Here is a 26,964-nt window from a genome sequence, read left to right as displayed (position 1 = left end):
TTCATATTAATACTACTGAATAGAATGTGTTAATGATATTATAGGTGAATTATAATGTCCATATTGCCAAACAAATGTATGTATTGTTTTATTTTACACAAACACGGTTAATATTATACATAAGCCGATTCAGGGGCTAGTTGTTGTGCAATAACCGAGTTTATCGTTGCAACGTACACGCAATATTGTATTTCCGTGTTTCCAAGAAAACAAAACATCACCTAGATGACATGTCTATTTTTATGTTTCGGGAATTTACACGGTGCACACGAAGTATATAATTATCTTGCAAGCAGTTATTCCACAGCAAAAATGGAAGCAACGTCCACACGAATTACAACCGAAGAGTTTGCAAAGAAAATGCTCCACCGAAAAAGTCTTACTCCCTTTTGCTGGAAACTTGATACTAGACCAGAACGACTTACGCGTGTATTGCAATTCACTACTGATTGGATCAAAGACGAACCTACTCGCGCTATTCTCTATAACATACAGGTATTTGTTGAATATAAAACAACTAAGTATGTGAGTGAAGCTAATGAAGCATTCAACCAAGCGTTGAAGTTTCATCCAAACAATCTCGTCGCAATGGCAAGTTTAATGTTCATAAACAGGCATTCTAACGCCAGGAAAGCTGCTATAGTTGAACAATTAGCCAAGCTGTCACACAACTACATCAAGAAAGAGAAGAACTCTTTTTAAATCAGGCATTAAAGATCCCATATAACGTAACATATTTGACAGAGCTTGTACTTGTGATGAGTCGACGGTTTAAACAAAACACCTTACCAGGTCATTCGTTTTCTGACAAAGATGCCCTTTGCTATTTCAAAGAGCTGTCAGACCATTTGCTGTACCTTATCAACAACGATGATGATGAAAACTTTGCATCTCATTATTCAGTACTTGGCGAAGTGTTATGCTACTCACAGGCATATGGTAACTATGGTAAACTATGGAGAGATACGTTCTACCATTGCCATCCAGGGAAACCTTTGGAAGAGTGTCTCGCCATGGCTTTAAGATTACCTCCAATGGGCGTATACATATTGGAGAGGGTGGCGCACTGCTACCAGTTCAGTGACAAAAAGGATGAAGCCATTAAACTTTATGAAAGTATTATTGATGAATATCCCTTTAAATCTTCCTTCGCCCATTGTCACATAGGAAAGCTTACACTATTAAACACTAATTTTGAGATAGATAGAAGAAATGTCAACGTTGCAGTAACACTTCAATCGTGCAATTGAAATAAATCCAGTATTCCACAATATGAAGAAGGTCTAAAACATCTGAAGCGGGCAATAGAGCTTACCACTCTTGAACATGACGACAAAGATGCCACTAAGGCCCGATACTACTACTGTATAGCCCTGCTAGACAAGGGCGATTTGAAGAAAGGATATCAAGAAATGGGGGCGATTTTATCGCAATGTAATCAACTGAATGTCCGCTATGATAATTGGTTCGATAGCCACTTCAATAAAATGATTAAAAAATACCCATATAATTCTTTACTCTGCGAGCACAAAGCGCGGGCGCGAATGATAAGTAGGAAATACTGTGAGTGTTGGTGTTGAATGTATCGTGGGCCGTTTTATGGACGAATACCGTCCATGAAGATGAATTTCCGTAAAAGCATGAACAAATAAGGGATTAGATCTCAAATGAATAATTGACAATACTTTTCTCAACACGTACATCGCACAGGTTTGTTAATTTGGCATTAATTTGGTATAGCTATCGACTACTATAATATTGTATTGATTACTGCGTGAGAAATATACTTCACCTTCGTTTTATATAGACATTTGTATGTCGATATGAACTTGTTTTATAAATTAGTTCTCTAGAATGTTGTATGCATGTGAAATTATTAGTGTTAACCACAGTCAATAATTGATGTGTATTGATTTGCCAAGTATTGTAAAGGAATTTCATATGCAAACTATGTCAATCTTAATAATACAATCATTATTGGCATTGAGCCAACATTATTTGCTGTACGCGTCTCGATTTGCGATACCCGACTCATTGATTTGTTTGTGTTGGGCGACGAACATTGTTGACATAGTTACGAACTCTTCACCCTGGCAGACATTGCTAATCATTGATTTACAAGTAGTCGAAAACACATCAAAAGGCCATGTCACTCATTTCAGAAAACACTGACGCAGCGATTTGGGATCGTAGGATGTTACTTAGCAGAATTCGATCATATGTAGCCAATGTACGATGCAAACAGATTGACATATTTAGACAATGTTTGACTATTATCACGCTCAATGTGTGTCTTACGCGAAATTGTACTCCATGATACTAATATCACAGGTGCACTATGAACTATTTTGTGCCGGAGGTCTTGAAATTACCTATCATTATTTGTTCTGATGACGTAACCTATTGAAATCATTTGACCTATTTTAAAATTAAACTTACAAATAATAAATTCACACCTTTGTCGGTTGTTTTCTCATTATTGTTTTTGAGGGATTTGAAATATATGTTATATGTCTGAAATATATTTGGCAATTCTATATAATACTGTACGTGTGTTAAAACGGTGTGCCGAGAACCGTGTTTCATTGTAATCAATATAAGCAGTTATTATGTTACATACAGCCAACTTATATTTAAATGCGCCCTCTCTGGCAATACTACAGATATTGTCTTCAATACAGTGATCAACAAGACAGTGCACTGCATAGTGACTGCCCTCTCACTGTGATCAACAAGACATTGCACGGCACAGTGACTGCCATCTCACTGTGACCAACAAGGCATTGCACTGCATAGTGACTGCCCTCTCACTGTGACCAACAAAACATTGCACTGCATAGTGACTGCCCTCTCACTGTGATCAACAAGACATTGCACTGCATAGTGACTGCCCCCTCACTGTAATCAACAAAACAGCCTCTTTCTGTGATCAACACAATCATAAGACATACATAATTTTAAAATATTTTTGTTCACAGTTTTAATATGCAAATTAACTTTTTTTGAAAATGCTTCATGTCTTATTATACTGCCGCTATCACATAAAAGGACAACAATACCTGTATGTTCAATAGGTCAACAACAGAAGACGCTAATTACCCGAAGACTCTAATTGCTCTAACTGTTCCAACTTGAATAATGGTTTTCAAAATAATACATGTCACCTCTAAAAACAAATTAAACAATCACGCTTATTAACTTTCGTGTGTATATTAAGTTTTTGTTGGTGTAATTTTAACGAACAGTGCCACTACTGACTACAGTTGTAGATACATTGGATGGATAAGTTTGACACATTATAAACACGCGCAATAAAGAGCACAGCGGGTCGCGGATCCACTCCCAGGCACGTGTCTTTCAGTCTCGGATTACAGCAAAAACACGGACGTAATATTGACCACATACTCTATTGGTTGTTTACAATTCGTGTAAAGAGCTTTAATCAACTAAGTACATAATTAACCTGACTCTATATTCACGCCATACCAGTGTAAGATTGAGGATGAATGGCATAAGTACTTAAAGACGCGGTACGCTGCACTTTTTGTCCACGTTTTTAAAATGGACCAATAAATGACGATGTTGACATTTAAGGTAGCGGGACTATTATTTGCATACTTGTTTTCATCTTCTAATTGTGACTAAATGACTACAAATAGACCCGGGAAAGTATATATTTTTAGAATCGCCAGACTTCAGGCTTTTCACAAGTGTATTTTGCATGCCCGTATCTGCATTCCACGACGCGTTACTCAATCAAAGATGAAAAATTACTTTTTCTGTAAAAAAAAATAATTACGCATTTATGCTGGCGATAAGAAGTATTTTTTTCACTTTTCCTAGTTGTTCAATAGTCTGGTAAATTGAATGTGTCTGGTCAGTTTTATTCAAGCAACGCGTTTTAAAAAAATAGTGTGCTGAATTTCAATTACTGTTTTAGTCACATTGCCCCCAACTCAAACCACAACTCGTTGGTAAATAATCGATGAAATAGTTTGTCTGGACACATTCGAGTTCCTCTCATTGTCACCTTAAAGCTGTGAAAATTTGGTGTTAATCCGACGACAATAAGTATACGTTATTTTTGTTAAAGACCTTGTATTTTGAAAAACATAAACTCCTAGAAAACGTCCATGAAGTAACAGCAAAGATTTTCAAGCTTGTTTATCGGCACAATCAATTTGTTTTCCCATCAAGGTCTGTTTTACCATGTGTAGGGGCATCCAAATGTGTAAGGCTATTAGAAACCAAAAAAATAAAGGAATGGGATAGCTATAATTGGATAAATTCGGCATATAAAAACACCAAAATCAATGTTTTCAGTGGCTGTGTGACCTTGTGTCTGACACATTCATATGCAAATGACTAATCTGTGAAACAAACAAGGGCGGAGACAAACCACTCGAATGTTTGGAAACACTCATTGTGTGTCAGATAACTACTGATAACACATCCTAACATTGCTTTGTCTTGAGTTTATCTTTGAAACTTATAGGCACACAGATTAAACCTGTGTTGTTGATTTTGGAAAACACTACTGAGGCTGCCTTGCTTCCCTTCAGAAAATATACATTTTAACCAACTTACATGACATTCTATGTTATGTTGACTTTATTATATGAAAGTGCATAGTGCATTTCATCAATTAATAAATAAATGTGAAAATCGTAATTTTCAACACAAATAATAGTCTCGCTACCTTAAGACAAGTCATGTTATATAAATCAAGAAAGCTGGAAATGCCTAATAATAAAATGTTTGGTAAAAAACACACAAAAATAAATAATTTAGCTTGAGAACTGAATTTGAATGTGTACGAGCTTGGATTATAAAACGTTGTCTGTATAAGTTTCTACTTGTCGTCGTTTTGAAGAAAATAAAACAATCAATAAAAATTTGATATTTGCTGTTTGACCTAAATTACACTTTTGTGTTTTATATCACGAAATGCAAATACTTTTCCAAGAAGAACCACGGGGTGGCGAGAATTTCTAATTGGCATATTCATACTCTTTATGTCAGTCTGAGAATGTCTGGTTTACTCGAACACTGTGTATAGTAAATTGTGTGGACACATTCCCCGTATAGCTCGGTACTTGTCGCAGTCCTTATTTATCGTGTAAGACATTCGCACATATGTAAAGAATTTCCCAAAAATTACATTTTGACTTTTATATTCAAAACAACTGTATAAAAGTTATGTATCCGCTTCAAAAAATTAAAAAAAGCTTTAATCAAACAAAGAGTAATCTTTATTTACATGAGCAACTATTCAATATTTTTTTCTGGTGCAATAACGTTAAATTTCAGTGAAATCCATGATATGACGACTTTGATATAAAAAGAAATATAATACAAAACAAAATTTGACTGTAAAATAGTGGATTTATTTTCCACAGGCTTTAAAACATATGCATTACATCATTCACAATAAGTACGTACCTCGAAAAGTGGAATACATAATTGTTAAGATTATTTCTATGAAGCAGAGCAATTTGGTCTCACAAAAAATAAACATGCAAATTGTTCAATTCATAAATTAAATAATGGGGAAAACACAATACGTCGATTAAATCATTAAGCGAAAGTTGTCAGCAGATGACCACCTGTCATTACGTTTTAATAAATGTCAGAGTTCAACCTGGGGAATTATATTCACTGATTTATTGAGAATACGAATACGAGTACGAGTACGAGTACGAGTACGAATACGGCTGGTGACAACTTATAATAAATAACAATTTTAATTGGCGTGTTCTCATTATATTTTAATGATAACAAAAAATATACAGTATTTCACAACGTGTGCTTCGCCTCCTTCCAAGTATGGTTGGCGAGGTCCGTACGTGCGTTCGCTGACACAAATAGAACACAATGCATTTGATATTGGGACAAAGGTGGGATGTATTTCAGGTCAGACGTGCAGTGGTGTGTTTACTGTTTGCGTTAAAAGCTCTCTTCAACTGACATAAAGGAGACAGTTCTTTAGACATTCCAATCATTCACGATACAGTCGGGGTTTCCGATTATTGAGATTGAAAAGCTAAAGATGTATAGTTTGTTCCAATATAAACGTGTTTATTTGTGTAAAGCCCATAGCTTATAAAAAAAAATATATACCGCTAATTGGCATGCTGTCATTGTTCCGGATCTGATCACGAATAACACTTAAAACATACACTCATTATCTTTTCTAGTTACATCGTGTCGGACTATATTGTCACTCTCATTTATTAATTTCTTTCAAGTTCAAAATAGGATTGCATAGCATACTTTAATTCAAGCTCCACACAAAATGGGTGTACAGTTTAAGTGAGTGTAGCGTGCCGTAGTATGCGTTCATTGAGGTTCTACAATCGTGTCAGTTCAACTAGTCAGATTAAGACATCGTCTGAGATATACCGATTAATTGGAGGAACAAATTTGGAATCTGAGAAAACCTAATTTATTTCATGTTAAGCGTGTATTTATTCATATATGACACTAACGCGGCAGCAGAGTATACATTCGTCGTATAGCAGATGCCATAATTTCGAATACGTTGCATTTTTTGCAGAATGAAACACAGAAATGTTATGCGTAGATAGCAATGTTAAAATCATTGACTTGTTATGATGCAAGCTACAACAGCTGATTGGAGCATACCTATGATAACATATCTTACGATACGATTAATAAAAGAGAAGGTGTTACTTCTGTAAAAGTATATGTCATATTCAACAAATCACTGAACAATATGACGTCACAGAGACCATGGAGGTAATTTACCTCCATTGCTGAGACTGAGAAAACTATGTTGCACCGTGTGTACATGACATTAATGTTACTGACACAATAGCACACCGCTTCTTAAATCGTAAAAGTCAACGGAGGACTGGCGAACATAGACGAACATAGTTGGTTAGTTCGACATACTAAAATAGCAATGCTGTTAACCAATATGACAGCTTCCCTTGGTTTCTAAAGATCGAACCAAAACAGGCATTATTTTCACTCAAAAGCTTAGCTGCTAACAAAGAAAACTTGTTTGTTAGTCGCCTTTTGGTCTGATCTCCCCTCCCCTCCAATAAAGACCTGTCGACCCGTTCTGTCATTAAAGATCGTCTTTTGAATTCCAAAGCTAGCGGCTAAATAAACTTTTGTGAGGCAAGCATCGCGTAATGTCCGTAATACAACAGGAAATTGAAAAGAGAGACAATAAACTTTAGTTAGCCATGAAGTACAGGTGATGTCCCAGGGGTACTGAACAGTAGTAAATAGAAACAGGTCGGTCAGAAGTAGGTCTTACCAGACGTGGCATGACAACAGGGTCCAGGAACTTGGTTTACACGCAAGAATCTAATTCAATATCAGCCACGACTTATTCATCCAGTACCAGCCTGTGCCAAAATCACGTGTTACCTACATATCCAATCTATCAGTTGTTACGCTTGGTCTCGGGATTTCACCTATAACACTGTGGACGTCGGCTGCGAGTTTGCAAACTTCGGATCGGTGGGATATATTCAACCTTGTCAAATACCAGTCGATTCTTTCGTTAACATAAAACTCGCGACAGTGTGTATGAAGTTCGTGGATAATGAAGGACTACGGCGTAAAGTTCTTGATTTTGATTATAGTCTGTGTGTTTTTGGCGGTAACACTTTATAGTAGTGTATACCACAGATCACAAGCAGCACGGCTGTCAGAATATGCAGCAACGGATAGAGAGATGAGCACCTACCACTGTGACGAAAACCGACGGAAACGATATATTCACTGGGGCGGTAAATATTAATATTTGTACAATATTATTGAACCTATTTCATAGAATAAGACAAATATTTTGTGTTTTGCTTAACCATTTTAAACACTAAACACTGTGTTTAAAATATGTAAATTGTAGCCCTATAAATTCATATATCCGTTCTTTTTCTTAAGATAATTGAAAATATGGTCCACCGAGCTAAATAACTCCGTGGCATTTTGTCTGTTTAATAAAATATAGGATGTATATGACACTGTGTTTAACAGTGATCGTCAGCGATGCGTGGACCAGTCACGTCGTTTTCGCAACGACACTTCAGAATCGGCTCAAAATGGGCGTGTGAACCGACCTTTCTAGGGAATTGTATATCTATGTTTACAGTGAGAGGTGCCAACTTGTTAAGATTTGTAATGTGTCGCACGCAGCAGTCAGCGTGTATGTCTTCCTTGTGCTCTTATATGATTGGCTTTTTTAATATCAGATGATGCAGTAGCCATTTGCTGACAGGTTTACTAATATCACATGATGCTGTAGCTATTTCCTGATAGGTTTACTAATATCACATGATACAGTAGCCATTTGCTGATATATTTACTAATATCACATGATACAGTAGTAATTTGCTGACAGGTTTACTAATATCACATGATGCTGTAGCTATTTCCTGATAGGTTTACTAATATCACATGATACAGTAGCCATTTGCTGATATATTTACTAATATCACATGATACAGTAGTAATTTGCTGACAGGTTTACTAATATCACATGATGCTGTAGCTATTTCCTGATAGGTTTACTAATATCACATGATACAGTAGCCATTTGCTGATAGGTTTACTAATATCACATGATGCTGTAGCTATTTCCTGATAGGTTTACTAATATCACATGATGCAGTAGCTATTTCCTGATAGGTTTACTAATATCACATGCTGCAGTAGCTATTTCCTGATAGGTTTACTAATATCACATGATGCATTAGCTATTTCCTGATAAGTTTACTATATCACATGATGCTGTAGCTATTTCCTGATAGGTTTACTAATATCACATGATGCTGTAGCTATTTCCTGATAGGTTTACTAATATCACATGATGCAGTAGCTATTTCCTGATAGGTTTACTAATATCACATGCTGCAGTAGCTATTTCCTGATAGGTTTACTAATATCACATGATACAGTAGCCATTTGCTGATATATTTACTAATATCACATGATACAGTAGTAATTTGCTGACAGGTTTACTAATATCACATGATGATGTAGCTATTTCCTGATAGGTTTACTAATATCACATGATACAGTAGCCATTTGCTGATAGGTTTACTAATATCACATGATGCTGTAGCTATTTCCTGATAGGTTTACTAATATCACATGATGCAGTAGCTATTTCCTGATAGGTTTACTAATATCACATGCTGCAGTAGCTATTTCCTGATAGGTTTACTAATATCACATGATGCAGTAGCTATTTCCTGATAAGTTTACTATATCACATGATGCTGTAGCTATTTCCTGATAGGTTTACTAATATCACATGATGCTGTAGCTATTTCCTGATAGGTTTACTAATATCACATGATGCAGTAGCTATTTCCTGATAGGTTTACTAATATCACATGCTGCAGTAGCTATTTCCTGATAGGTTTACTAATATCACATGATGCAGTAGCTATTTCCTGATAGGTTTACTAATATCACATGATGCAGTAGCTATTTCCTGATAAGTTTACTATATCACATGATGCATTAGCTATTTCCTGATAGGTTTACTAATATCACATGCTGCAGTAGCTATTTCCTGATAGGTTTACTAATATCACATGCTGCAGTAGCTATTTCCTGATAGGTTTACTAATATCACATGATGCAGTAGCTATTTCCTGATAAGTTTACTATATCACATGATGCAGTAGCTATTTCCTGATAGGTTTACTAATATCACATGCTGCAGTAGCTATTTCCTGATAGGTTTACTAATATCACATGATGCAGTAGCTATTTCCTGATAAGTTTACTATATCACATGATGCATTAGCTATTTCCTGATAGGTTTACTAATATCACATGATGCAGTAGCTATTTCCTGATAGGTTTACTAATATCACATGATGCAGTAGCTATTTCCTGATAGGTTTACTAATATCACATGATGCATTAGCTATTTCCTGATAGGTTTACTAATATCACATGCTGCAGTAGCTATTTCCTGATAGGTTTACTAATATCACATGATGCAGTAGCTATTTCCTGATAAGTTTACTATATCACATGATGCATTAGCTATTTCCTGATAGGTTTACTAATATCACATGATGCATTAGCTATTTCCTGATAGGTTTACTAATATCACATGATGCATTAGCTATTTCCTGATAGGTTTACTAATATCACATGCTGCATTAGCTATTTCCTGATAGGTTTACTAATATCACATGCTGCAGTAGCTATTTCCTGATAGGTTTACTAATATCACATGATGCAGTAGCTATTTCCTGATAAGTTTACTATATCACATGATGCATTAGCTATTTCCTGATAGGTTTACTAATATCACATGATGCAGTAGCTATTTCCTGATAGGTTTACTAATATCACATGTTGCAGTAGCTATTTCCTGATAGGTTTACTAATATCACATGATGCATTAGCTATTTCCTGATAGGTTCACATGATACCCTAAGCATCAAAAAAGGCTGCTAGTTAGACAGATTTAACCATATATAACATTCAAGTATTCAAACGGCAGTCGCATTCATACCTTTATTACGTTACAAAAAATGATCACGGAGTCAAATAAAACAGCTCACCTATACATAGTTACCCTCAATGGTAGGTGAAAGGACACACAAATACTCAAATAGAGGTAGTATCATGATTGTAGACATTATTATTGTGGGTCATAACTTATACCAGATAATTAAATTTATGTACATGCACGACATATTGCTCTTTCCGAGCACCGCCAGATCATATAAGTCATATTTAAAAAATTATACGTGCAGACAAACAGACATACTACGACATGAAACACAAGTTTCGATCACGACCACGGCAAGCACTTTGCCATTGGTACATGGTATTTTTTAATTGGGTTAATGGAACGGACTAGATTATCGGTAACACCTTCCCTACATCACGGTCCCTCATACAATACGCTACTGTCTATGTAGAAATTCTAAAAACGGATGTCACTTCCCCCTCCGTTCGTCATTCCCTTCACCCCCCCTAACAAATTTAACATGTACCTGCAGGTAGACGCGCTACCTACCTACCTACCACTGAGACGAAAAAACATGTTGTAGTTCGAAGTGAGGTATAGTAAACTCAACAACAACATTTACAATTGACCTTTGGAATGTATCTGACCATCAGCAGAGACAACCACTGAATGAAACACATGCATTCTCTGAGAACAAAATAATAGATTCAAAGAAAAAAAATCACGAGATTTGACAATATTTCAACCAAAAACAGCTTGAGACTGCAATTCTATATCTGATAATACAGAAACATTGTTAAAAGGGAGTTAAAAAGTTATATGTTGAATAAACTGGATAGTCTGAGTAAATAAAACCTAAACGAGTATTGGAATTTCTTAGAAGAAATGAAAAACAACAAGTAGTATTATTTATTTCAATATATGATTGAAATCATGGACATACGTAAAAGAAGCGTGACTATTTCAAGTTAAACCATCTCGTGAAAAAAAGAAACAGGCTCCGGTAATTCAAATCAGCCAATATCACATCTATAAGCCATCTAAAAACTGAAACAAAATAATCACTCTACTTTACTTAGAAATTGGACATTTTCCTAGGCGTTGGAATTTAGGTACCATGACATCGATTCATATAGAGAAAAATGTGACAAAACAACTTTCTGTTTTTAAACTGTACATTGCAATTCCATCTCTGACAAGAAATTCATCGGTTTACAAGCGATATTTGAGTTAAATGACATCTTGTAAAACTACCAAATTGAGTCAAGTAGGAAGAAGCGAAATAGTTTCAACTAGTCAGTAGTTTCAATTAATTAGTTCTCGCTCAGTTGTCGCTTGGACAGTACTCATGACAAAATACAGCAAAATAAAAATCCTTTTTAAATGTTTCAGTTAGCTATAAAAATGCAGAGGAGGATGAAAGACTCTTTTATAAAACCCCAGTGAAGCGTTACTTCGATTCACAGTCCACAAGATTTGATCGTCAACGAGTTGTGAGATTCTACACGCCGTATGATTCGAGAGTCAATGTAGCGTGTTAAGTTCGCGCCATTTATCTTAGCATGTGGAAAATAGTGAAAGATATTTTTGCCAGTATATGAGCAAATTATGCTCGTAATTGCCGCCCCAGGAGAGTACTTACATGGCGTATCGGCCGGGCATTACCAGAACCGCTATACCCGTCCGCTGCCCTACCATATTTAGCCCTTAGCGGGAACACGCAAACACGAAATCAGCACGAATATCTTTGGACGAAATGCACAACATCATTTAACGATTAAGGGCTTATTTTCAGACTCCACGACCCCATTTTACCGAGGGACCCTGTTTACCACAACTTCAATGAAATAGCTCCTCTCTTGTGGCAGCAGTCGCTGGCATCCTTCGGTAACCGTGACGTCACTGGTGCTTCAGTCATATTTTCTCTTTGCGAGTAGGTGTGTTCATTCACTGGCGATACGTCAGAGTTACTAAACCTCGCCATTCGAATACCAGAACACGAATGAGCGCATAAAAACTATGCGTATGACCCTGGCCACTTAACAATTGTACCCCAAACCAGCCACTTTTGGTAATTTTATGAGATTTACTATGTTATTGAAAGTTGATGGGACAATGTCTTGAGAACATACACATAAAATCATACACCACGTCCACTCAATTTAATTTAATATAAAATGCAGTTAATAGTTCCTGCTTATTGTTCTCATTTTAGCACATTTAAATGCCAGAACATTTAAGTGCCGCAGACGTCACGGCGCGTCCTTTCGAGTCGATATGTGTCCCTTGCGAAATGTAAAGCATTGTTTATATAAAACTAAAAGGTGCGCTTCTCGATTTAAAGTGTCGGTTTAGTTTTAACCCTCGCTTCAAATCACGGACACAAACATTGCAGACACCAAAAATGCCATTTTAATCTTAATGTCTGTAATGCCACCTAAACTAAACTTAAAATTTGCTGTACTAGAAAGAACAAAATAATTTAAGAAATCGTTACCGTGCGACCTTGTACAACATAAAGTTGTACTAAACGTTGTCAATACTTTTACAGTTGTTTTTCTTTTGAAATAATCATTTCCTGTAGTGACCGTAAATCACAATGACCAAATATATTAAAATGTGAGAAACGAATGATTGTCATGCACCTCCACATTATCGTGTAACCCTTAATGGCGTAGCATTTGTCTCGCCAACAATTTGGTGAAATTATTTTATGCGTTTTTGCATATTTCTTTTTAATTTTGGACCAAATGAACATATATACCAATAATCTACTTCATATCTCGATTAATTGTTTTGAGATAGAATGTATTATAAGGAAATATTAATTATAAACTGCATTTTATTTCAAAATGAAACTTTTAAAACATCGACTTAGACTAATAAGACTATGGCAACTTTCGTGCGAAAAAAGCTACGAAATTAGACTGCATTGACGGATCTTAGCCACAACTATACCATACTTACTGGATACGTGTATATTACAGAACACCACACCGCGACTAGAATACTTTCATATATATGCAATGTGCAAACTTCTGAGTTCTTCAATTCAATTCAGTTTGAAATTCAAAACGTCGTACGTATTTTGTTAGCTCACACAATTTTGTTTGGCGAGACAATGAACTGAAGAAATGCGGATGCGTGTTTCTAGTAAAGCGCATGCGCATTAAGATTGTTTATTTAAATGAACGAATATTATGCTGCAAAAAAACCCTTTAATTTATGATAAATTAAGATATTCTTAGTTGCATATTATCACATGCTATAGAACAAAGTATTCAACATATGAAATTAGTTGAGTAAACAAATATTGTTTTCCGATTTACGTAATCCGTGGATTTCAACTAGGGCGTGCTTAAAAATGTCAATTGCGTATTCAAACTGTTATGACGTCTGCACATAGAGACGATCAAAACGAAGGTCTTATTTACGGTTCTCAATCATTTATTTTAAACTCATCTGCGAACAAAAGACATTTTATTTTGTTACCAGTCATGATCTGTTTAAACTTTGCTGGTTCATGAACTTTAAATTTCACGGGCTGAACTGGGGAGAATTTCACAGGACTCTCATCTAAGTGTTAACACAGTGGAGATACTTCAGACCAGTAAAAGTCACTTTTACAACGGTTTCTCTCCTCACCATGATTATAACTAATATACCACGTTCACGCTATCGACAACGCCTGCCGTCACGTGATGGCGGACCAACCAAATTGAGGTTACACGGGAAATCAAAAAATGCTGTCAGCTTACTAATTAACCATCGAATTAGTAGATAATGTCAACGATGACACTTGCTCTATTCGTGCGCCGAGTAGCCATAAGAAATTGTTGGATGAAAACAATAAATGCTGCATGCTGGGAAAATTGATAACACGATACACGCTCGTGTCGGTGCATATTTTGTTGCTTCCACGTCCTTGAGTATCTCAATATTTGTGGCCATTTTTTTTTTTTGGATCAAAATTGAATTACAGTACTAAACAAACAATGTTTTAATCTACATGATTAATTTGCAAAAGATAACCGTAATTAATTTGTTTATCAGATGGGTTTTTTTTTCCATACATTATATACTGTTCATTCTAAAGGTCAATTGCACGTTGTACATGATAGTTGGCCAGCAAAATTGTTAAAACTGGAAAATTGTATGCTGGTCAATGCATCACCGCTTTTCGTATAGAAACGTTAGGTCGTGCATGCGGCTATCCAAGATAGAAAAATGAACACCCAGTACTTTGAAATATGAGCAAAACGAATGTCAACTTAAAGTGTCGTGATCTGAGCTTTACTATATCACTGAACAACTAACCATGGCGCTGCATGACTCAATACTACAGTTCAGTGATAATTAATCTCAAAAACAATACGGCTGACTCCGAATTTTTTTACGAGATATCTTTTTCTATACGAGATATTTTCAGCAAAATTACTTATTATGGCAATATTCATACACTACTCGCTTATGATTCTTGTGAGTACAGACTCAGAGTTAGTTTCTAATATATAATTACCAATTGGTCACTTTACAGTCATATCCTCTGCAGGGGGTCGATATCAGGAATTATCGTCTCAAAGTTGTGTTAATGGTCGAATCCATTACATTTTTACACTTTTCCAAGAATGGCATTGTGGATTTTCTAATTCCAGTGATCTCATGTTCAAAATACTGCAGTTAATTGCAGTAGTTTTTGTAGTACTAACTCGACATCGTGTATTTCAATAAACCCATTTTAATATTCGGTTGCGCTCCAGTCAATCGTTTCATTCTTCGTCATTCTTGGACACAGTTTAAGATTTCATTAGTTTTTGAATATCCACTGCGAGCCGCCGAAACAAGTATTTACATACCACGCCAAGGCTATAAGTAAGACAAACATTATTTTACGACCATACCATTGTGATTCGGCCTATATAGTGTGGCGCAGCTCCACTGGTCTCTTACAGTCATCGAGTGTTATTGTAGGACGACACATCATAGACCGGGCCGTATTTTTTGCAGAGAAATGATAATGAACGAACTTGAATGCAAAGCGAAATACATAATAGCTGTCGTCTTTCTCTGTTGTTTGTATCGATCGATATGCGCTGCAAACATGCACCACCGTACGGAACACTTGAAGAGCGGGCCTGAGGAGGAAGCAGCGAAGTTGATAGACTCCCCGGAGTGTGGAGTTGGTCGGCAGAGAAGATACACGCAGTTCGGCGGTAACTATTAAATTTGTTTATACATTACGTCGTAGTTTCACTAATATATTTCACATCTCGGTCGCAGTCCCAAATGAATAGTGAAACATTCAGTATTGTAAAATATAAACTTACATCACTGTTTTTTTGAAGGAGTTCGAAATCGACGAGATTCGCAATAACAGTATTATAAGCATACCATCATTAACAGTTCAGCTCTGGGTATACAAATTCGAAATGTGGAAAGAGCCGAAATCTGACGAAATTTGGTATTTCGCAAATACCTGGCAATTTGTTTTTATTCACATTTTTATTCTAATTATTTTAACTTATGTTAATTTAAAATGGTCTATAGTTGGATATATTATTTTTACGTCGCATTATGCGGTCGCCTTATTTTTTTTCTGTTCATCCCTGGCATGTTTTATTTCAAAAATCCTTCAGCGCACTGACGTTTTCAAACCGAGATTTCCCCACCAATCGAGCTGAAATGCCCGCACGACTCCTCTCATTCAGTGTCACGCTTAGTGGACAAGGGTTGCTCATCAAAATATAGATTACATTCAACGCAAACTGAACGTGACTTAAAGGGCGGCAGTCGTCGTGCCGCGTCCTGTTCGATATGGGACTCACAGAGAAGTAAACAACGCGTGTGAAATGCTTTGTTTTATTTACATGAAATTCGAACACGCGCTGCGCGACGACCACTGCGCTTTAAACAGATCCACGCAAGTTTAAATCTAGCAACGTGATTCATATACTAAAACCACAGGCAACTGAAAAAAAACCGGAACTTGTGCGTAGTAAAATGTGTTGAGCGGTGGCAACAAAATGACGTCAATAACCAGCACTTCCTTATCCAATACATTTTATAGATACCTGTTAATGAACGAAATGTTCACTAAAACTTTATAAATGTGATCTAAGTTAATGAACTCATTTCAAGGTCGTACATGTGTACGGTTTTTTTTTCTCTGCAGATAAATATCACTGATAGATCATTATTGCCATAGTAACAGCAGTAAAGGGCACACTTGGTGGGAGAGGTAATCGAGCAATCTGGCCAGAGGGTTATAATGACGTTACGTGTATGCGTTGTGTGTGTATCACGTATGTCTAGTTCGTATCGTGTTGGCATGATGTAGCTGTCGATACCTTGGACTGTCTCGTACCGGATGTGCGTGGCTGAGTTTCCCAGTTTTGACCCCATGTGCCCTATTTGTTAATTTCATGTAAAAACAAATCTGGAACAAGAAATATTATTTATCTAAAATTGCCAAAACAAGCTGGATTTGTATGAGAATAAGAATCCCTGTTTTAAGTTGCAACTAATCCGCGATAATTTGACATATCAGCTTAATTTTTTAGATTCGCATTACAGACGGGGAAACAATGTTAGTGATTTAAATTGAGTCAGAATTTACCCCAAGGCAGATGACATGTGTCGAGTTGCAGTCGTCGGATTTTGTTTACATGTTTGGGGTTATTATTCTATTCTATTATTTTTTGTGAAACTTATTTAAAGTATTAATAGCACAATGTATATTGCTATCATGGTATAGAGAATAGTACTATTTTAGCCAAACGATCAGTTCCCTTTTTGATTGAATATTTTTGTGCTGGACCTGAAATGTCACTGTTGTTTTTTCCGACTTCTGTATGTGAAAATTAAAGACCGATTTCTGACGTATCGTGTGTTTTCCACAGAAAACATATTCCATGTTTGGGATTCTGTTCCACCTTCCAATCATGACGACATAATGGCAATTTAATGAGCTGTCCTGCCGTCAACGAGGGCCCGATCAAACACGGGCACCTTAACCATGGTTCTCCCTGCATAAAGTCGCACCCATGATTAGTGAATAAATCTAAATCTGGGATCTAGGTAGAATTTTAACTCAGCATGGTTCAGTGTAAACCATTGCCGTAACGATTACCGTTACAACAACTGACAGTAGAGAGAGTCGGTGTCCTCACGGCGGGTGAATCGACACAAGATGCACAGCATAGTCAGGGTCGACTAACTATAGTTCATTGTACGAGTGAATCACCCATGTGTTAAGGAAACATTCCGAAACTGGTTACCGGAACGACTCCCATCCAACAACCATGATTGAAGCAGGGATGTCACAGTGTCGCTCTGTCAACAAGATTACGAACATCATTCCCACCCACTGGTCCGTTACAGTGAATACAGCAAATGGGCACAGGCCCGATGATCATGGAATTAATTCAAGTTTGTAAAGTTGTCACTCCTGTTTATAACTACTGCAGGGGGGAAGGAAGATTTTTTTAAGAACAGCAGTATAACTTAGGTCATTGACCTGTACTGGCTTGCAATCGTCTGCAAATGTTTGAGTTATAAGCCGAATGTATATCTACTCTCCTGACAATGACACTTTAATGATTACTTGAAACAATTATTTTCAACAACTTCGAACTATGTTCAGTCTCACAACAAATGCATTTTTTTATCCTTATAAATAATGCACAATTCAAGTTGAAACGAGTGACTACTATTGGCCGATTGGAAAGTTGTTAAATGACGTCATTTCAGACTGAGCTCATTGATTGGCAGATTGGATTCGACTGCCATTGAAATTTACAAATATTTAAAAAAATGAAGTGAATACATTTGTTGCGCTAAAAGTACAATCACAGCTTATACAATTTAATTTTGATTAACGACATGTTTGTAAAAGTTGTACAAATTCCGATTCAATTGCGGGCTGCAGTGAGTAGTCGGCTGTGCTAACTTTTGGGTAACTTGAATGCTGCCACGCGGCCCGAGAGTCGTAACATGTCGATTTCAGTAGCTTCAGTTTTATTATTGGCAATATTTACCACTCGATCAATTCCCAAAACATTAGGCAGTCATCTCCGGGCAGTCACCCAGAGCAAAACAATGTTCAATATCTGTTTTACACTGCCTGCTTGTATAAGTAAGTTACCATCTATAATGGAGAAACTAATAGTGGCGTGATCCCTACATTCATGTACCAGATAAAACTTAGTCCCCTCGATAGCCTGTTTTGACCTTTGACATTGTTTTCTGTTTATTCGCGTCAGTCGAGTGTCACGTCCACCCTGTTTACACAACGAGTAAAACATCACGTCCAAACACCAGATGTGCTCACATATGTACGTAATAAAACCAGGGTACTGATTCAAGCACCCGGAGATGTATACTATCGAACGGAGGGTGTTATAACTACCAAAATACATTGTGTTGCTGGGAAACCGCGATCTGAAATAAGACGTTATTTCCCAATTTACAGTATATAGTACGAGTAATGGGTAAACTGTGTCGACATTGCGTGTGTTACAGTGCAGTTTGTTTAATGACAATTAACATTTTCGTTGTCAACCTCGCAACGTACTGGCATCATAGTTTATCTAATCGGAAACGAGACTTGGGGGAAGAGGCTTTCTTTGATAATCGGGTAAAATAAATAAAACTTCGTAATGTCTCGTGGATAAGTCTCGTTCTCGGGTAGGTATAAAATCGAATGAATCAGTCATGTTCGAGTCTGCAGTATCATATCAGGAAGTTGTTAGTCTGTCGGTGTGTGAACCGAATATCGATAACGTAAATGGTGGTTACACCGGACTCATGCACATTAGGTCCCTAACCAATAATAAATGACGGCGAACCCAATGATCAAGTGTAACTTCAAATGAGTGTGTCACAGTCAGTTCGACTAGTGGAGATTTATTCATTCAGAAATAAATGCGATTTTGGGGAACTTAAGGTCTACATTGGGGTTGTGTTCGAATGGGCCACGTCGCCATATGATAAAACCGCAAACGCGCATGCGCTTTGTATTACTGGTACGTGCTATTTATACTGTTTCCGTGTCATGTTGATCTATGATAAATCATATCAACTAGAATATCAACGTATATATTCGCACGTACATGATCTGACCAGAGTAGTATGGTTGTCTGGTATTCAGATAGAACAACTTGGTATACTAGTATTTTGTATTCCATACACAATTTCATACAAAATTGTTCATCGTTGAATTCTCGAATGGCACTGGTGTCAGTGCTCGCGTAATAAAATACATTCTAAAATATACTAATATCTGATGTTTACTAATAAATACAAAATGAAGACGCCTTCCACGATATGAACCATTCCTGCTCTTGACACTAAACATATACATAGTAATTTATATGTATATATTTGACGTTTTTTTAAATGACCGCCATGTGGCCATTCTGCAGCTGACACGTTGTGTGCGTCTTTCATACGAATATTCATGTGTCTGTCACGTGACGTTCCGATCCGATTCAAAATTGGTTGCAGTTAAATCTGTGTCCATTTAAGTTGCATATTATGTTTCCACCTTTTCACTTTTCACAGCTATAAATGAGTTTTAATGCGTAGTTGAACAAGTAACGAAAATTCAATCGGAATATTTCTAGTAGAAAGATAACACCAGCAATTAGACCACTGGTTCCGTCGCCGCATAATATGAAAACCCTACCATTCCTAAATAAGACAAATAGATTACACAAAAAATGCATACTGATTTGCACAGTCATATATTTTTTTCATATATGTCATTTTTGTAAACTATGTGTTCTATCTCTGACATCTTTAAGCCGGTCAAAGCATAGTTGCATGGAGACAGTATACTACTAGACGGTATTTGGTATTTGGGTTGTGTTACTGTTACTTGTATGGGATGAACGACTTTCCGTTTGTACGTGCTAACTTTCCCACGTAAATTAGCTGTACTCAAGACATGTTAGCACATACACTTAACATTCCATTGTATTATTGTTTCACGTTTTATTGAGCTAGAATATTCTAGCACCAAAGTTCGTTACTCGTAAATTGAATAAGAGTTCCATTCATTAGAAGTAGTTGTCAATTACGTTAGAGAATCCCTCTCTTACAAACTGTTATGCAGATGAGTAATTGTTCTTGATCTTCAGGAGGTCTAGTAACGAGCGTCAAAGTACTCCCGAATTATACCTAACGGTGACCGATTTTTTTTCTAAGAGTGGTCTTAAGTACCAGTAAATTATGTATATTATTTAAATTTCAAATCATGTGACTTTACTATTGATTATGTCGAAGTTAATTAAATGTAATTATATTCTTCTATGTGAGGATTAATGGTTCATGCCACACAATATGAGTTAACGGCCCTGTCGTAAATAGCGCGGATAAAAGTCGGGATTTGGCATGGTATGTGGGATCAAAGCACTAACAAATAAAATACTAATTAAACAACGCGTATTTAACGGAAATTTTATTGTTCAAACGCCCCAATTAGCAACATCCGTGGTACCAAAAGCCACTTTCAAACTAAATACAAATTGTCTCTCCTTTCTGCTAAAATGCTGACTTTAAGAAAAAAAACTCTGTGTTCTTGTTCTGTACAGATGTCTCTGTGCATTTGATGTATTTGGTTTAGCCATTCCAAAACAAGAAGGACTTCCACTGCCAAAACACTTAAATAATGATACGCGCGATATCCTGCAAGTGTTCTTCTTTTTTATATGCATAATTAATGTAAATTTCAGCTAAAGTTTGGCTGACGACGCGCATGCTCACTGCCTCGTTCATGTACACTAACATTTACATCACTGGGACTACACGTTTATCGAGATTCCCTGCAACTAGCTGACGAACGAAGATGAACAAAGACGATTCACGTACTCGAACAAACAGTAAAATTTGTATCCTATACACATAACATTAATTATCCATTCCGCGTTTCTCCTTTCCATGCAGATTCAAAGTGGGATAAACGTGATCTAACCTATGAGTACCTGAGTTACACAAATGACGTGTCGAAAGATGATCAAAGAAACGCCATCTCTCGAGCATTCAAGCGATGGAGTGACGTCACGCCATTGACATTCACTGAAGTGACCGATGGCGGCGCTGATATTAGCTTAGACTTTGTCGTTGGTGATCATGGAGATGGAGACGCGAACGCTTTCAACAGGAAAGGTAATATTTAAGCAATAACCCCCGCCGAAGGCGGGTATACCACGAGATATTGCACAATTCACGACATATATGCACGAGCCGCAGGCGAGTGCATATATGGAGTGAATTGTGCAATATCAAGTGGTATACCCAACTTCGGTGGGGGTTATTGCTATTATATTATACCAGTATATTGACAATTCGATAAAACTTGTAAAAAAATAGTTTACTTTCATCTACTAAAAGATCATGATTATGGTCCTTGAACATGAATATTTATAAGAATAGTATGTAGTTGTACGCTGAATGCATACAAAAATTACATGCGCAACACAGTTCAAATTGAATACAAACTATTTTTTATTCAACATGAAAATGAAACATATCCACAGAGCAGCGTGAACACACAAATTAGCATAACAAAGCATGACCTTTCTGACCTTTTACTGACGCACAACCGATTTGAAATACAGGGTCGTGTATAGTTTGGGTCATTTAAACAACGGATTTTCCACGTTTTCATTCTGGTTTTTGTACAATTTGGACTGTAATTTGCCCATTGAAAGTACAGTTGTGAAATAAACCGGTTTTGTAACTCAACATACTACTTGTAACTGTGGATATTTGACGTTCAGCGGTACTTGGTTCGACCGAAATTTGAGACGCGGCGGGACGCGGTGTATCATGTACGGCGACCGGCACAGCGACCTCAGTTCCAACATCTGACCTGGATACCTTAGGTATAACCAAAGTTTTGTGACAGTATAACTGATAAGTTTTGTCGTTGTTCTGGGGTAAGTTTGATGGCGTAAGATTGGATTATCGCATCGTTTTTGTGACACGTACATGATATGCCTTGTCTCAACTCCGGTCGAAAGACTTTGCACGCCGTCGCTCTAATACAGTGGTTGGTGAACACTCGTCACAAATCTGTAGCTTTCGAAATTACCTTCGTCATCTCCTGTAATTTATTTACCCATAGTGGAGAATTACAATACCATATATCGTCGTCGAATCCTGCGTTGTCCCGTGTTTTTTGAAACAGATGGCAATTACCCGGGTGCACTGCAATTTTGTCAGCTGGCGCTACCGGACACCGGTTGTTATTGGTGACATACATTTTTGTCTGTGACTCATAGTTTTTTGCATTTTTATGTCATTGAATCCCTCAATTATATCTTGTACTTAAAGATCATGTTTTCTTTGTTGGAAGTTCGCAATCCATCTCAAAGTAACAACATTGAGAACATAGCGTTCTGGCGTTCGTGTAGGCACCTCACGGTGTTGAGGGACGGTGGTTTAGGTTTGTGTGGCGAAAAGCAATCACCCAACGATCGACGCTCACAGCTTGGATCCCACCATTAACAAAAAGCAATATTATAGTTATATAATTTTTCAGATGTTTTTAATTCAGTATTTTTTTTTTCATTATTCTTCCAAAATTCAACCACTATATTTCCCTAAAAATCAAATAATACCGGTTTTATGTATTTCCGTATTAAACCTGTAGTCAATTCATGTTCCAGGGCCACTTGGTTTAGCCGTGCATTATCAGCCAATATACCATGGATTACATATGCAAATTTTGTGTTTGGACCAATCAAATCAATGGATTAACACCATCAATATACTGGTATAATATAATTCAGTATATACACAACTGATCGACGTATGTACAGAGAATGAAAGAGCTGACGCCAATTTTGTCACGCCAAATATGTCAACCCAGTGTCGTTTCTTCTCTTCCTACTGCTTTCGCAATGTACAGTCACTCTAGCTACTAAGCCCACGACACTTGTTTCCGTTTTAGTTTGTTAACTGGCTCGTAACAATGATAGTTCATGGTTGGGCATCATTACATTACATCGTATTACATTTACATTTACATTATGAAAAAAGTTATTCTATGCAATTACTTATTCAAGTTGATTTCCAATTAGTTTAATTCATTTCTCCCCGGCTTTATTCTACTGGTCCAAATATCTAATCTTCTAATATTTACATTAAGTACACTCTAAAACGTTTATATCATTATGAATACAGATGTGCGTATAGGTATGTATGACGTATCCGTCATCTTACATACTAATCTGTATTTGGGCATACTAGAATTACAATTATTATCTTATTATACTTATTAAGAAAGTATGATTGTATTCTGAAATTATGCCTGCTGACACTTATTTTAGTGTTTGTTTCCCCGAGCTTGAATAGGGGTGGAGATTCCATGGCTCTCCTCCCACGTTCAGAGTGGAGAACCAAGCGTAGCTGGCGCTCTTTTACTGTAACGATAGCGAGTCTGTTTAGCCAGGTTTGAAATGGACATAAATTGGCAATACATGTATGAGGGTCGGTAAGGGGTATTTTCGTAAGCTGTAATCTATATTTTATTTTCGTAATAATGTAATTTAAATAAATAAAAAACGTAAATTCGTAGACATGAGCAAGGTGTAAAATGTAATCAGCTATTCATCCGTAATTTGTACACAGATCTTATTTTTTGTAAGCGTATAAAGCATTTTCCACATTAAATTTCGCAATTCGTACGCAATTCCCAATTTTGATTCTCAAACACAAATTATCAATACATTATAAAAATGTAATTACAAATTTGCTTTATCTGTAAAATGTAAAAATCTATTTTTTACTGTAAATGGAACTTTCATTTTATTTTTCTGTAAAACTGTAAAACGCCTTTTTTATTTCCTGTAACCTGTACCAGCTACCCCCCCTGTCCCTCCCTATTTATCGTCATGACAACATGTTTTGGTTGCGTGCAGCATTTTGCAACTTGAAAGTTCTTATCGAAACTATAATGGAATACGCTACTGGTGGAAATTTTGAAAATCTTTTTCAAGTGTAGTTGGAAGTATTCTTGTTTTTCCGGAATCATTTTATTCATCATAACGTAACTGTTCAACGTTTATTATTCAGGGGAGGTCATGGCGCATGCGTACCCACCCGGAAATGGTGACATCCACTTCAACGACCTTGAGAATTTCGCTGTAGATTCCGGCACGGCCGATGGAATCGATCTGGAGTGGGTGGCCACGCATGAAATCGGACATAGTCTGGGTCTGGGGCATTCTGAATACCATAAGTCGGTCATGCATTCAAAGTACCCGGGGTACATTTCCAATCTTCAGCTTACGCGGGATGACGTCAATGGTATTCAAGCCATATATGGTAAATAATTATTCATAAAATTCATTGATAAAGATTGATTGACTGATTAGTTATCCAAATTAATATTTTGTATTCTAGTAATTTGTGATGTAACTGTTCGTGACAAATAATATGTGTTCGGAATCGCATGTATAGTTTACTTAAAGTTTAAAAACAACAAAACAAATGTTTTTGTGTTTTTTTTGAAAATGCGGTTTTTGAAACATGATTAGTTATATGTAAGTAAGTGAGTAAGTCAATTTCTGTTGACATGTTGATAATATGCTATTAACTAATTGTACAAACTGGCTACATGTGAAACGTCTGGACTCAATTTCCAAACTCTGTCCCGCGAGTTTTCGTGTTTGTTATACTGCCCTCAACGGTAAAGACTGCTAGCTCCGGGATTGCAATATTTCAAGATTTTTTTGTCAAACAAATCGATTTTATGATTTTCATGATTATCGCAATAATTCAGCAATAATATTCTGCTTAAATACGAGGGACAAATGCAATTCGACTGGCACAAATTACAGTCGACGTATTATATTCGCAGTAAATGTGCTATTATTGAATTTCATGACTTTTTATGATTATTTTTCGGTATTCCTCTTTTATTATCCCAATTATTTTATTATAACACTACATTGTATTATTTTCAGGTAAAAATAAATATTATGTACCCATGTTTCCATCGCACAGCAGTCAAGCTCCCGACATATGTAAATGTAGTTTCGATGCTATAATAACGGGTGAGTGGTGAGCATGCGCAGTTGTGACACAGACACTGGGCACGCCATAGGCCGTAGAAATAATGTTTCCATTTCGCCCTATGTTGTAAAATGGCGATCAAGTCATAGTCATAAGGGTGCTGTTATTTGCCTGGATACTTTTAGTTTTGTTCACATTACAGAAATAATTTGAATGAACTGAAATTCGATTATTTGGATAATTTGTTAATGGCTAAAATCTTTGAATGTGACAATAAACATGGATTAGTCATATTAATAGTCATCAGAGTACTTTCGAATCAAATAAATCTAACTCGAAATATCAATGTTCAAATTTCTTGATATTTTTTCACAGCTAATGTATACAAAGACACATATGTAATCAAGAAAAGGCACATCTGGAAACTCAATGAACACGGCGTGGTTGACACGTATCCACGCAAACTATCGGAAACATATAATTATCTTCCTGGTAACATCGATACGGGATTCACATCGTACTGGTCAAACAGAACATATTTCTTTAGAGGTATTTTCTTCAAAATTACCTGTATTGTAGGTGAAACTTTTAATGTTATGTCCAATGAATCCGAATAAATTGTTCCCGTAAGTTGCGCCCTCAAGCGACGAAACGTAATGGACCGCCGTTCACATCCGGGCGTTCACAACTACTAGTAAGCTATTTTGATCCGTGGTTTCCCGACAATAAAGAAAACAAATTACGAACGACCTCATATCCATATAAAGTCGTCTATTTGAGCGACATTACTGTCTCCTATTTATTTCATTTTGCGCCCGGGACACCTCATCGATAGAGGGCTCGAATTATAGGAGTGGTGTATTGTTTCAAAACAACATTTGTAAGTGTATAAGGCTGTTTAACTCAACAAAACAGATCAAATGCACCATTCATGCAGTCTAGAAAGCCGTAACCTGAGCTGTACGCGGTAGTGTAAACTTTTCTACATAGTATACAGTTTATTCATATACCTTTCTTTGAAAATATTGATTACATCTCTAAGTAGAAAATGAATGAGACAAATATACTGACTGATTTTCCTTATCAATTCAGGTGACCAATACTGGCGGTACTATGGCTACATACTAGAACCTGGTTACCCCAAATCTACCAACGCGACGGGAATTCCCCGCCGCCCCGATGCTGCTCTCGTCTGGCCAGGGGATGCCTCTTATTTAATCTATTTCTTCAAGGGTTCCCGTTACTACATCTGGAGTGAGTACGACGAAACCATAATTCCGGGGGGCGTCGGCTTAATCAGTGACCGTTGGAGTGGTCTTCCTAAGCACTTTGACACTGCCTTCAGCAGAGACGGCGATACGTTTTTTGTGAAACGCGATAAATATTGGCTTGTGAAAAACGGTGACTTAAAAGTTTCTGAAGGGTATCCTCGGTCGACTTCAGATGATTGGTTGAACTGCGTTTGA

General features: G+C 36.7%; 1 protein-coding gene across 1 annotated transcript; it reads left to right on the top strand.

Annotated features, from left to right (window-relative positions):
• The first annotated feature begins 758 nt into the window (after positions 1-758).
• Positions 759-26,964, top strand: LOC100376403 (matrix metalloproteinase-19-like). The gene is made up of 6 exons (XM_006812184.2): positions 759-1,116; positions 21,422-21,643; positions 24,557-24,808; positions 25,450-25,539; positions 25,874-26,047; positions 26,591-26,964. Exons 1-6 carry the CDS (start codon positions 759-761, stop codon positions 26,962-26,964), a joined length of 1,470 nt encoding a protein of 489 aa, XP_006812247.2.

Source organism: Saccoglossus kowalevskii, chromosome 15 (genome assembly GCF_978046115.1).
Source record: "Saccoglossus kowalevskii chromosome 15, keSacKowa6.1, whole genome shotgun sequence".
Lineage (NCBI taxonomy): Eukaryota > Metazoa > Hemichordata > Enteropneusta > Harrimaniidae > Saccoglossus > Saccoglossus kowalevskii.
This window is presented reverse-complemented; position numbering and strand designations above follow the sequence as displayed.

Coding starts and splice junctions, on each gene's coding strand:
- LOC100376403 (XM_006812184.2), top strand. CDS start 759: ATGAGTCGACGGTTTAAACAAAACACCTTACCAGGTCATTCGTTTTCT. Junction 1,117..21,421: donor AGCCATTAAACTTTATGAAA/GTATTATTGATG, acceptor CTTTCCATGCAG/ATTCAAAGTGGGATAAACGT. Junction 25,540..25,873: donor TTTCGATGCTATAATAACGG/GTGAGTGGTGAG, acceptor ATTTTTTCACAG/CTAATGTATACAAAGACACA.